The sequence below is a fragment of the Ictidomys tridecemlineatus genome, chromosome 6 (assembly GCF_052094955.1).
Source record: "Ictidomys tridecemlineatus isolate mIctTri1 chromosome 6, mIctTri1.hap1, whole genome shotgun sequence".
Classification (NCBI taxonomy): Eukaryota; Metazoa; Chordata; class Mammalia; order Rodentia; family Sciuridae; genus Ictidomys; species Ictidomys tridecemlineatus.
The window spans coordinates 50,171,774-50,185,445 of record NC_135482.1 but is presented as its reverse complement, the minus strand read 5'-3'; the positions used below and the strand labels follow the sequence as shown (position 1 = coordinate 50,185,445).

Sequence of the window (13,672 nt, the reverse complement as noted above, 5' to 3'; positions counted from 1 at the left end):
AATAAAAAAAATGAAATTCATTCTTTCTGCCTACTTCTCCCTCTATATCTTGTTGATCTCAGATCTTACTGATTCTTTCCTCTTTCTCTGGGTCCTATGTCGCCTTCATTTGTTCTAGCCAGGCTGATCTATTTGAAAACGTCAAACAGTACTTCCAAGTCTGTTGCCCTTCCTCATAACCTTCCTAAACTCATCATTTACTAAAAATAAGTTCATGGTTTTTAGTTAGGCATTTACAATTTTTTTTTCAGATTCTGATCTCAGATTACCTTTCTAGTTTCTCTTGTAGGAGAAACTTTCTAGTTTCCTACAAGAGAAATCATTTAATCTTTGCTATTCTTGCTGTTGCTCTTCATGCTATTTTTCAAAAATTCTGCCTTATTGGCATCCCTCTTTCTTTATGAATTCTACCTATTCTTCTAGGCTTTCCTTAAACCTCACCTCCTTGAAATCATTTTGTTTGCTCAAATGGTGATCATCCTTTTCTCTGCACTTAGGCTTTTTATCAGATGAATAGTGGATCTACTAAGTGCTAGAAATACAATGATAAATATGGTTCTTGTCCTCAATGAACTAACCACCTATCATTTAGTAATGCAATATTGATGGTAGGGTATGATACTGAACCAATACCTGGCATAACCTCCAGCCTACTTTTTTTGTGTCTCAAGTATTGAACTGGAACCACCATTTAATCATCATATAAATAGTAAATTCCTTAAGGATTTGAACTGCTACTTCATCTTTGACTTGTTTCATCCTCAAAATTTAATTTTCCAGTGTTAATTTTTTTCCAATGTTAATTTTGATGGTAGAGAGGTATCAAAAGCATATTTTCTTCTGACCGCTTGAAACTTACAGCATTAGAGATAATAGCATATTTTCATTACTTTCCCATTACTTTGCATAATATTGACAAGTTATATCTAGACTTCCAGAAGAGAAAGTTCTTATCTTGAATTATGTGTGAACTAATAAAGTATGAAGTGTTTTAAATATCTGGCATGTTATAAAAGAGTGACTCTCACTGAGCGTGGTGACACACGCCTGGAATCCCAGCAGCTTGGGAGGCTGAGGCAGAAGGATTGCAAGTTCAAAACCAGCCTCAGTAAAAGTGAGGCAACTCAGTGAGACCCTATCTCAAAATAAAATACAAAATAGGACTAGGGGACATCTGGGGTTGTGGTTCCATGGCAGAGTACTTGCCTGGCACATGTGAGGCACTGGGTTCAATCCTCAGCACCATTTATAAACAAATAAAATAGGGCTGGGGATATAAGTCAGTGGTTGAGTGCCCCTGAGTTCCATCCCCATTATCTACCGCCCCCCCCAAAAAAAGTGACTATCTCTCAGAAAGTTGGAACCATTCTTTATGTGAAAAAGATTTTATTTTCTGACTTCTTTTTTTTAATTATTTACAGGTATTCTTCCAGAGAGCAAAGCCCTAAGGACTGGATTTCCCTGTGCCTACTTCATGATCAGGAATTCCAGTTAATAATTTATAAAGAAGAAATTTTTGTGTGCCATTCACATTGGTCTTTTTAATATTGTTTTGAGCTTACTGCAGTATATGTATTAGAATTTTTCTGTAAAGTGGGTGTACTTTTCCCTATATACAGGTATGTGACAACAAGAGAAGTTGCTTGCATGCCAGCTCAAATTGTTCTATATAAAAATGCTGTTTAAAGACAGCAGAGTTATGCCTCATATCTTAATTTTTCTTTATTTGAAACTTTAAGTCCTTTCTTTATAAAGACCATAGCAGTGGAAAACAGTGTACTTTTCTTAAAAATTGATGAATATAAAATGTTAAAAATTTTTAGTTTTCTTTATGTGTGCAGACACATAAAGTTTGGGGGGAATGCAACAATCAAAACTAATTTTTTGTAGATAGCCATTACGTTTCTTTAAACTGTTTCAAAGCCAATGTGAAAGAGAATGGGTTCATAAATTAATCGATTGAAAAGTAGGTGCCAGTGTTATACATTTTTTATAAAAAAAAAAATAAATTTTACGTAGTGAAATCTACCAAGTCTTTCCTGGAATTATTATAGAAATTTTGGCCTCATTTCCCTGTCTTAAGCACTCTGATTTTCCATTTAAAAATTTGCAAATATGAGTACATGGATGCCTTATTTCACTTAATTACAGCCCTAAAAGGTTACATGCAACTTCATTCTGGTTTTTGCTTTTGAAAAAGCCTGGGTAAATCTGTTCATAGAATTAAAATCTCAATTTTTTTTTTCTGTTATTGGGTGTACTTAAGAGTACAGTGTACCTATGTGTTTATAATGTTTGTAAATAGCTACTATTTAATTACTAGCATCACTTCCCCTGCCTTCCTCATTTTTATTCATGACTACTGGAGAAAGCAAGTATCAATAGTAGTATTGAGAGAGAGAGGAGGGATAAAACTAAGCAGCAGAATAACTACAGACATTTAAGTTTGAATTTTAAAGGCCAAATTAAGATATTCAGGGAGGAGGTTGTGGGGAGTGAGTATAGCTCAGTGGTAGAGCACCTGCCTAGTATGTGTAAAAAACCCTGAGTTAGTTTTCCAGCATCACAAAAGGAAAAGGGGGAGATTTTTGTTTTTGTTTTTTTTCTGGGAGGGTTTGTTGGGTGTTTTGCCTTAGGCCAATGTGTTGCCTAGAAGTTTTGTAGATGGGCTTCAGTGGCCTATAATTTCCTAAAATTGAATTCTGAATTGGGCACCTGATCTTTTTCTGGGTTTTAATCCACAAGAGACTTTAAACATTTTCCTTACATCATGGAATAAAAGTACTAAACTAAATTGGCAGTTAACTATAAAAATAGGTCAGTGGAATGTATAAATGTTTTTAAAAATAGTTAAATGAAAGTGGGTGTTTCTTCCATAGGTTCTCCTGAAGTATGGGAGAAATAGTCACATCTCTTGCAATAATAGTAATTATTCAAAGTACACTAATGAGTAGCATAGCAGCTAAAAGCTTATGTAACACTGGCTCTGGACCCAGATATGTAGGTTTAGATACCAGTTTAAAACCTGGATTGAGTTAAATAACTTCTTCCTGCCTTAGTTTCCCCATCTCAAAAATGGGGAAAATAATGGTAGCTACCTCATAATTCATTTAGAATTCCATAAGTTAGGTTCGGGGATATAGGTCAGTGGTAACAACATAGCTTGCCTAATGTACAAGACCCTGAGTTCAATCCCCAGTACTACCAAAAAAAAAATCTATAAGTTAAACATGAATTTGTTTATTAGTACAAATAATGTACTATTAATTATACATGCAGAAAATTGTTATCTTCTTTCTCTAGCTCTCTTGGGGGGAGGGACAGAGTCTTGCTGTGTTTCCCAGGCTGGCCTCAAATTCCTGGGCTCAAGCAATTCTTTTACACTAACCTCCCAAGTAGCTGATACTGCGGGCATATATCAACATGCCTAGCTGTGCCCAATTCTTTAAAGCCCTTCAAAAGATTCCCATGTGTAGAGCTAGGAGAAATCAGCATGTGGAAATCAGAGTGTAAATAGAAATTGAATTCTTCTGTTATATAATCATGTATAACAATTCTCATCTTCATTCCTTAAAGTTCCCCCCAAGTACTATTAACAGTCCCACCAATTACCTTATTTTCAAAAGCTAGCACCCAAATGATTGTCTCAAGGATGAATCTCACTTGTTACAGTTGAGATAAATGAGGCAAAAGACTTGGGGATTTGTATGACTTGACTATGGAACCACAGGGTTTTATGATGCCTGATTTAGTCCTGTGCCTAACAGTTTATTTAAAGCTTAACGCTAATATTAATTGTTTCACAAGTGGCTTGGCCTTGTAGGAAAGTATTGTGTGGTATTTTAATGTGCATCACTTATGTGGTCAACGTGAAGTTTTTTGGCTCAGTCATATTTCCTCCCACAGCTTTGAGCTGTGGGTTTTACTGTTAGAAGGAACTTTGACAGTTCTTTACTCTTGTCATGACATAAAAAGAACTGAAATTGATTGGAATTGTAAGTAGTGAATACCTTGTTGTTAGAATTATTTCATCACTTAAACATTGTTTAAAATTCTAATAAAATAACTTCCTTTCTAAGAATTCATTGGAGTGGACTTTTGTTATCTCCATTGTGCATTTGATAAAACCTGAAGTCTAGAAAGAGAAGAAACTTGCTTAAAGTCAATAACTGGCAGAGCTGGAATTGCCAACTCTTATGTCTGCTCCATATCAGTGCCTCTCCTCTCAACCACCCCGCCAGCGTTTCCCATTCAATGGTGTTTGCTGTAGTTAGGTTCTGGGAAGCATCTCTTTCCTCTTCCTCTCCACTCAGAAATCTTGCTATAGATCAGCAGAATTCTGTGCCCTTGCCTGTGCTGCCGTGGCCAGAAGCGATCTCTTTATAAAGGTACAAAACCTGCTTAAGCAGAACCTGTTTTTTAATCCTCCAATACTGTCATTTTTCCAAATACAATTTGGAAGAGGGAATTAAGTGAACATATTAAGAATTTCATTTTTTTTGTAGTTGTAAATGGACAGAATGCCTTTATTTTATTTATTTTTTATGTGGTGCTGAGGATCAAACCCAGTGGCTCACGCATGCTAGGCAAGCGCTCTGCCCCTGAACTATAGCCCCAGCCCAAGAATTTCATTTCTGAATATTGTGAGATGATAATCTGGCACTACTGCAATCATAGTGGTCTTTAAAACATGTACAAATCTCTTTCCTACAGACTACGATATTCCTCTTCGATAGCTCCTGATGTGTCCAGCATGCTGCCCACCTGTGATTATTGGAATGTTTGCAATCCCTAGCTCCCCAGTGCCACCGCACTCTGTGCTCTGCTGGCTCTCGGTAACAGGGTGGGACCTGCAATCAGGGAATCTGAATTACTGTGTTCACCGCGCAGAGCTTTCCAGCTTCAACATCAGAACTAGGGGCACGAGGCGGAGGAATAGGCAGAGGTGTGGAGGTGGTCGGTTCCCCACCGTCCGACCCCTAGCTACAGCGGCAGGGGAAGCTCAGCATCTGCGGTGGCGGTCGGACCGGCCGACAGGCGTGCGCACGCGCATCCGCGCGCGCCGGCCGTCGGTCACGTGACCCCCGGCCAGGGCTCGCGAAGCCGGAAGTAGCCCCGGGCTCCTGAAGGCCGCGGGAACCCGCTGGCGGTGGCGCGGCGGAGACCCGGCTGGGTAAGTGGAAGTGGGGCGGGGGCGGACGGAGGGGCTGAGGCCGCGCGAGGCTCTGGTAGCGGGGCCTACGGCGCCGAGCGCCCCCGCCCCCTGTGGGGGACTGGGATGCTGAGTCAGAGCGGGGACACGGCGGGCGCCCCGAGTAGCCCCGCACGGCCTGAGGCCAAGTCTCTTCGGACCCTGACTGCGCGGACACCGCCTCCCGGTGCCCCGGGCGCCCGAAGCCGGGTGGAATGGTCGGGCCGGCCCTGTCCCCTTCATCTGTAGTGGCCCGCGGGCAGCCCGGGGCCCTCCCAGGTCCCGCGGCGTTGAGTACGCAGAGGACGAGTCGGTGCCCGGTACCGGGTCAGAGCTCCGGCGGTCCGAGGAAGAAGGGCTGCTTCCTCCGGGAGTTGGACTCGCCGCTTGTTACCTACTTTCCAAGGGTTGACACGATTGGTAGTTTTTAAAAGGACTGATATTTCAGATGATTAAAAAGAGACGTTTCTCTAGGGTTTCAGTGATGTTAACATCAAAGGTTGACTCACCGGAAGCCAGAAGCAGAAGACGATTTTAATATACACAGAAAATGCAAATTCCCAAGCGTTTCCTTCCTTGTTGACCTGGCTTACGGTTTTTTGTTTTTTTTTCTAATCCACTTCTCAAGTGTTTTTAGTAGGTAGCCTCAAAACAGCTCTTCCCAGTAATTGTTAAATGACCCACCTTTGTTCACTCCCAACCCTCTAAAATAATATCTAATAAATGATTCACAGAGTTTGGAAATCCTGGAACTTTGTCCGTAGGCCATGTCACCAAACCTGTTTTCATCCTATGTGACTTTCGTTTTTTGAATGGTAAAAGGAAGTAGACTTAACACATCGATATTAACAAACATACTTGTTGAGTGCCTCTTGTCAAAAATTTAGGAAGATTTATATAGCAAGCACCTGGTGGGTGTGCTGAGTCATGTTCAGCGCTGTTAGGGGGTTATCGGAAGATAATTTCAAAATGCGTTTCCCATGATCAATGTTTTGGAACCCTATTTTATGTCATCATATAGAGTGAGGAGATATCTAAGCCGATAAGTGTTTATGTTATCCACTAAGAAAGTACTTAATGATACCTTTTGCCATTTAGTTTTATGAAACAGCAAAGTTACATTAATTAGAGAAGTTTTGCATGAGATATTTGAGTTCATTATTAAGTCCTGTGTGCAATGTGGCAGTTTACAGATGTGTATTCCTTATTTATGAAAAGGGGATCTTGTTTTTGTTGATGATTTCCAATTAGTTGATGTATATAAAATCCTTATCTGAACTAGCTGCATGGTAAAATTATATAAATACATCCTAGTATACAAGAGAGTGGTGAAATTTAGACTCCGGCCATTCTACATATACTTAACCCTGCTTGAAATATTAGCACAGTTTAATTAGTATTAGTTATTAATTCATCATAGAATTCCCAGTTCAACATACTGCTTTTTGTTCTAATTTACTATGAAGGGATATTAAGATTATGTTTTGATCTGACATTATAGCAGGTTTAAAGGAGCATGATGGAACTAGTGTTTATGTAGTGTTAACATACCTCACTTTTATTCCATCATGGAGCTCAAATATTTTTAATAAATTTGTAGTTCTATAATTTTCCAGTATTAAAGGACAGAGCTAGAGATGATGGTTACTTTTTTAATATTTATTTTTTTACTTATAGATGGACAGAATACCTTTATTTTATTTATTTATTTTTATGTGGTGCTGAGGATCGAACCCAGTGCCTTGCACATGCAGGGCAAGTGCTCTACCGCTGAGCCACTACCCCAGCCCATGATGGTTACTTTTTAAAAGTTGGTAATTATGCTTGGTATATGTGTATTTATAGACTTGGAGGTTAGAGGAAACTGTTTTCCTTAAATAATTTTAGAAGAGTCAGTACTTCAAAGGAATAATAATCAAACCTTCTATTATGATTGTCCACCTCTGTGGACAATTTTAGATAATAGATGAAATTTTAGATAATGAAAATGTTATATAGTGACAGCAATTGTTTTCATTACTGCTACCCTGTCCGTGGTGGAAACAGTGTAATTTTTCTATATTTCTATTATATTGTTTTCCTTTAAAGTTTGTATCCTCTTTATATTTTTAAAATATAATGTATCCTTGATTAATCATTCACAATATTTGAAGGAGCTATAATGCTTATTAACAAAGATAAAAGTAGAAAATAGATGTTTCTTTTAGACCTGTAATGCAAATTAAACTAAATATATGTCATTGGGTAATCTTTTTTCCCAAAGCCCACACAGTATTTCAGCCTGTAATATTTCTAGAAATTTAGATTTTTATATAGAACTTAAGTTTATGAATAAAACTTAGCAATAAATAATGGATAGCCTGGAAGGGGGGGAGAGGATTAAACCCAGGGGCATTTAACCACTGAGCCACATCCCCATCCCTTTTTATTTTTTTATTTTGAAACAGGGTCTCACTTAGTTGCTTAAGGCCTCACCGAGTTCCTGAGGCTGGCTTCAAAGTTGTGAACCTCCTGCCTCAGCCTCCTGAGCCTCTGGGATTACAAGGCATGTGCTACCATGCCTGGCAAATGAGTAGTCTTATTTGAGATTAAAAATAACTAGCATTTGTTTTCTAACTGTATTAGTCCCTTATACCATACCTATAAATCTTTTCTCTTCCCTTAGTATAACAAAAGAAACATCTGACCAAGCCGAGATGCAGAGCACTTCTAATCATCTGTGGCTTTTATCTGATATCTTAGGCCAAGGAGCTACAGCAAATGTCTTTCGTGGAAGACATAAGGTTGGTACAGTAAAAACTGAAATTTTTTTATCACTATATATATTTTTCTCTGAGAAGTATACTTATACTAAAGTGTTTGACTTGGCAATTTTGGTTTTTAAATGAATTTTGTTATTATTGAATGTTTAGTTTGTGTCAGAAGCAGGGAACTCATCTACCCATTGTTGGTCGCAGAGCCTGTGTGTTACAAAATGGAGAAAAATTAGGAGGTTGATTGCCAAGAGACTGGGGAAGATTAGTGTTGTACCTTTTGATTTTATAACCAACCCTGTTCTCTGATGGTGTGAAATCAGTAGGAGGTAAAGGGAAGCATATGTGCACAGTGGAGGGGAACCCACAGATTATTCTTTTTTTTTTTTTTTAAAGAGAGAGTGAGAGAGAGAGAGAGAATTTTTAATATTTATTTTTTAGTTCTTGGCGGACACAACATCTTTGTTGGTATGTGGTGCTGAGGATCGAACCCGGGTCGCACGCATGCCAGGCGAGCGCGCTACCGCTTGAGCCACATCCCCAGCCCCCACAGATTATTCTGATCTATTGTACCAAGGGTTTGTGCCCCCTCTAGAACATCATCCCACAAGGTAGATTGTAGTAAAATGAGATTCTCAACAAGAAGTCCAGGTGTGGGGTAATCAGAATGTAATAGTGGAGTAGGAATAGAAGGGCCAATTCCAGAAGCACTTCAAGGACCAAAAGGATTTTTGTCAGATTCTATATTAGAGAATGAAATTAAAAGATAATTAAAATAATTTAAAGTTAAGAAATTGAAGATAATTAAAGCGTCTGTCTTGGGAAAGAAACAAGAAAAATAATAAAGTAAAAAATTCTTTTATAATACAAGTAACCAATAGTTTTTTAGCACTACAAATTTGTTTTAAGCCAAAAGGTGTTTGTTCCCTCCTAAATTCTTATTTTCAGAAACAAGGGTTCTAAACATTTTGGTAGAGAGGAATTTCTTCCTGTTTTACTACAGTTGTGAGATTATCAGTCATTTCTGTCAGTGTTAAAAAGTGCACTGGGGAGGGGCTGTTTCCTCTGGGGAGAAAATATGATTATAAACAGCCTCTGTGGCTTATGGAGCATGAATCAGAAGTGTCATATGGACAGCTTTTAGCATTTTCCCCTTTGGTTATAGAATTGTGCATTATCTCTGGATCCTTATTTAAGTTCATTATGATCAATCTTAAATGTTTCTTAGAAATTGTTTTTGTTTTGTGCATGAAGAGAAAATAGGTAATGCCATAGGATTTAACATTGAAAATACATCCATCTGTCTTTCTATGTTCCAAATTAACAAATTTTAATGATCATTTGGTGTGTTTCAGGCACATGCGTAGTACTTGCGCACAGAGTTTCAACTTAGTATCAAGGTGGCATTAGGAAGGAAATAAATTAGAAACTAATGATATGACAATTGATAGTCATAGAGACTGGGTGAGACATATTTAAAGTACCTGGCATTAGTGGATACTTATATATTCTGGTATTTCATTACTTTGATACTCAGTGTCTTTCATGTAAGGGCAAGCACATAGTAGATCTACAGTGTTTGTTGAATGAATAAATGAATGAGTGAGGACAGATTAGACCCTAAAACAACCTGAAGTTCTTAAGAAATAAACATTTCAGGGATGTGTTCATAGAAACCGTGTTTGTTCTTTTTTTTTTTTTTAATATCTTTATTTTATTTATTTGTATGTGTTATTGGGGATCAAACCCAGTGCCTCACGTGTGCTAAGCAAGTGCTCTTCCACTGAGCTACAACCCCAGTATATTTGTTCTTAGTGACATCATTTTAAATATTTAGGGCTATACCCCTGGTCATTCTCCAAATCCTGTTTTTCCTTAATAACTAGGTTTTTTTTTTTTGTTTTTTTGGTGGAGGGGGATACTGAGGATTGAATTCAGGGGCACTCAACCACTGAGCCACATCCCTAGCTCTATTTTGTATTTTATGTAGAGACAGGGTCTCACTGAGTTGCTTAGTGCCTCACTTTTGCTGAGGTTGTCTTTGAACTCATGATCCTCCTGCCTCAGCTACCCAAGCCAGTGAGATTACAGGCGTGCACCACCAAGCCCAGCAATAACCAAGTTCTTAAGTATACTATTTATCATTCAAAGTATACTACTTAATCTTTCTGTTTTCCATTAAGTTGCCTTTATCTAATATTGTGTGAGTGGATGAATATGTGTGTGATAACTATAGTGAAGCTGAAGAGAAGAGAGTTGCAGGAAGGATGAGTTGATCTGCCCAAATGTATTTACATTATATGTAGATCTCTTAAGTATCATTTGTGTATGCTTGGATTGATGACTATTAAGGTGAATAAAGGGAAAATGGTACATTCCCCCAAGTAACCCATTAATATCACAGATATGACAGACTACAAAATAATCAAGATGGGTACATTGAGACATTGCTTTACTTTCCCTGCTTGTTCCTCTGCTAGAATTCTCCTTACTTTAGGTTGAATTTGAAACAAGTGTCCTTATAAAAATTTTCCCTTGTTAGGTGATACATAGATTTGGCAGTGTATTTACCTTGGCTGAAAAATGTTAAAACAGTGTTTAATTGAAGTTTAAATGGTTTTTCTCTTTTCGTGTTGTCTGAAAACAGTTCATGCCCATTTTCCTCCCAAAAGAATATATGTCTGTGTATTTGGTGTAACTAGGCAGCAGGGATGGTGACCTTCAAGTGAGGAACTTGAGAGATGGGATTATAAAGCAGCTAAATGATTTTAAGAAAAAGATTCTGGGGTGAGGGGAGAATGATGGCTGTGGAAAGCTATAAAGAGGGCTGCAAAGCAGGAAAAAGCACACGGTCCTGACACACCAAGAGCCATGAAATATCTTTAAGAAGGGCATGCCTGTTTGACTCTCAGGCTCAAAGTGAAAATGATTGTCATCTTGTTCCTAGGAAGTTTAGCCTTGGATAAATAGGGAAGGAAGAACTGGCTATCCTAAAGTGAGGCCTGCTGATTAAATAGAAGGAAATGAGTGAGTCTGAAAGAGAATCAAGGAAGGTTAATATGAAGAACATGGAAGTGTGACATTCAGTGAAATTTAAGCTCTTATCCCCCCCTCCTTGGTACTGGTGCTTAAACTCTGTGCCTCATGCATGCTAGGCAAGTGCTGTACCACTGAGCTATACCCTCAGCCCCTTAAGCATATCTTTGGTACCCTCTAGAATTCCCTACTAGCTACTACTATGCATTGTAATACTACCTACTGATCTACTTCACTAGACCATGAAAAAGTGAGTAAGATGGTCACCAGTAGGGAAGAAGAAATGCCCTTCATCCTCTAGAGAAGGTCTGAGAAGGAACAGCCTGCCCTAGGCATGTAGCATGTAGTGGCCCTGGACAACAGTGGTATAATTCAACCAGGAAGTCCATTTGAATTGCCTTTTCCAGCTCCTACTTAAAAACATACACACACACACACACACACACTCTCATAACCAGCAAGTATTTCTGAAAAATTAATCACATTGAGATTTTTAATAAAAATTTCATAAATAGAATGTATTTTCACATTGGTCCTGTGTGTTCCTTTTACTTCTTTAAAAGTATTAGGCCTTAAAGAAACCCTTGGAGTTTCAGTTTCAGTTTCTTATCCAGTAGATGACTTCACTTTTAATTCTACAAAAGCTTTTATCTTCTGATGTATAAATGACTATCTTTATAGCGTATCATAATATAAGTTTCATTTGTAATATTAAAATAACCACTTCAAAATTCTAAAATATACAGTATGAAATATTGAATATCCAGTTGATTCATTTTAACTTTGTAAAATGTCAGGCACCTTTGTGCAAATTACCTTTGCTAAAGGGTGTATAGAATTCCATAAGAAATATAAATTGTTACAGCTAGCACTAATGATGCACCTCCCTCTCTCTCTCTTTTTAGAAAACTGGTGATTTATTTGCTATCAAAGTATTTAATAACATAAGTTTCCTTCGTCCAGTGGATGTTCAAATGAGAGAATTTGAAGTGTTAAAAAAACTTAATCACAAAAATATTGTCAAATTATTTGCTATTGAAGAGGAGGTAAGTAGACAAGCTTTAGTTAATCTTGTCATTGTGTTTATTATAGTTATGATTTAGGAGACAAAATCTAACATTTAAAACTGGATTTTAAAAACTGAGGAAAGTAAGGGCTCATTCTATCCCAAGGATTCTTAAATAGATATAGAAATAAAAATAAAGTATCATAAGAATGGAATCAGGAAAAAAGTATAAGAAATAAGAGGCTTTAGAATTTGGTGAATTTGATTATCAGTATTATTATTCAAAAAAGAAAAACTTGGGCTGGAGATATAGCTCAGTTGGTAGAGGGTTTCTCTTGCGTGCACAAGGCCCTGGATTCAATCCCCAGCACCAAAAAAAAAAAAAAAAAAAAAAAACCACTAAAATTAAAGTGATATAATTACAAAAAGACTAAAGAGAAAGAGAAATAGTACAGAGGAGACTTTGTAAAAGAATAAGAATCCTAGTAATCCAGAGATGACTCTGTAAAATCTAGTTATTAGAAGATTGATTTTAGAAATAAATAGGAAAAGAAAGACTTCCATTAGGAAAAATGATCCAGAAATAATTGAAACATCTATTTTAATCCCTTTAAGACATATGTAAGTAATTAATAAAATCATCTCTCTTGAAAAAGTTTGGTAGTTTATGTTCCATATCCTACTGATTTCATTTTTAGTGATTATTTCTCAGGAACTAATCAAATGTAAATTATAGCTGTGTACATAAAGAAGTCAATATGCTGTTTGTAAAATAAAAGCTGTTTAAAAAGTTAAATTAAGCTGGATGCGGTGACACAATTCTAGTCCCAGTTATTCCGGAGACTGAGGTAGCAGGATAGTGAGTTCAGCATAGGCAATTTAGCAAGACCCTGTCTCTTATTCAACTTTTTTTTTTTTTCCTTTTCAAAATAAGTTAGATGATGTGATGGTTTGTTTCCCATAGTTAGCCAAACTCAAAGTTAAGAGCCTGGCCTTCCAGATTGCAGGCTCTGCTCCAAGACTTCTGACACCACTACAAAGGAGTTTGGCAAACTGCATAGTTCCCACAAAATTGCTCTTACTTAGGACACCAGCTTCAAGTTCAGGAGTACTGAAGGCTACTCTAACTTCAGACTACAGCTTTAAATTTGGAAGCTCCTTTGACTCTCAAATTTGGTATTTCATTAGAACATAAAATGATTCACAGAACTCATGAAAGTGTTGTACTTATAGTTTTGCTTTTAGGGTTTTTTGTTTTGTTTTGGTACTGAGGAGTGAATCCAAGGACATCTAACCATGTGCCACATCCCTATCCCTTTTTATTTTTTGAGACAGGGTCTTGCATAGTTGCTTAGGGCTTTGCCAGATAGTTGAGGCTGGCCTCGAATTTGCAATTTTCCTATACCTCAGGAGTAGGAGAGGATTACAACTCCCAAGCTGCTGGGATGAGCTGCTAGGATTACAGGCGTGGGCTACACACTGGTCTCTACTTAGTCTATACTTAGTATTTTGTTACAGCAAAAGTATACAGATTAGACCAACCAAAAGAAGAGACTCAGGGTGAGATATGAAATAGTTTCTAACTGAAGTTTCTTGTCCTCAGGGACACATCACCCTCCTAGCATTGATATGTGAAAATACACATGGAGTGTTGCTAACCTGGAAGGCCTGCCCAAGCCTTTGGTA

At 37.6% G+C, this 13,672-nt stretch overlaps 2 protein-coding genes across 4 annotated transcripts in view; both read left to right on the top strand.

Moving 5' to 3' along the window:
• Xpot (exportin for tRNA) overlaps nt 1-4,081 on the top strand; it is a 41,096-nt gene extending 37,015 nt beyond the window's left edge. For both annotated transcript variants that reach the window (XM_005328693.4, XM_040280379.2), the window contains exon 25: nt 1,422-4,081. In XM_005328693.4, the coding sequence (XP_005328750.1) occupies nt 1,422-1,448 (27 nt within the window). In that variant the 3' untranslated portion in view covers nt 1,449-4,081. The remainder of the gene's footprint in view (nt 1-1,421) is intronic.
• A 961-nt stretch (nt 4,082-5,042) lies between these two features.
• Nucleotides 5,043-13,672, top strand: part of Tbk1 (TANK binding kinase 1) — a 45,470-nt gene continuing 36,840 nt past the window's right edge. The window contains exons 1-3 of one of the 2 annotated variants that reach the window (XM_005328694.4): nt 5,043-5,173; nt 7,857-7,974; nt 11,886-12,026. In XM_005328694.4, the coding sequence (XP_005328751.1) occupies nt 7,888-7,974; nt 11,886-12,026 (228 nt within the window). In that variant the 5' untranslated portion in view covers nt 5,043-5,173; nt 7,857-7,887. The remainder of the gene's footprint in view (nt 5,174-7,856; nt 7,975-11,885; nt 12,027-13,672) is intronic. The other variant, XM_040280378.1, reaches the window with a different exon arrangement.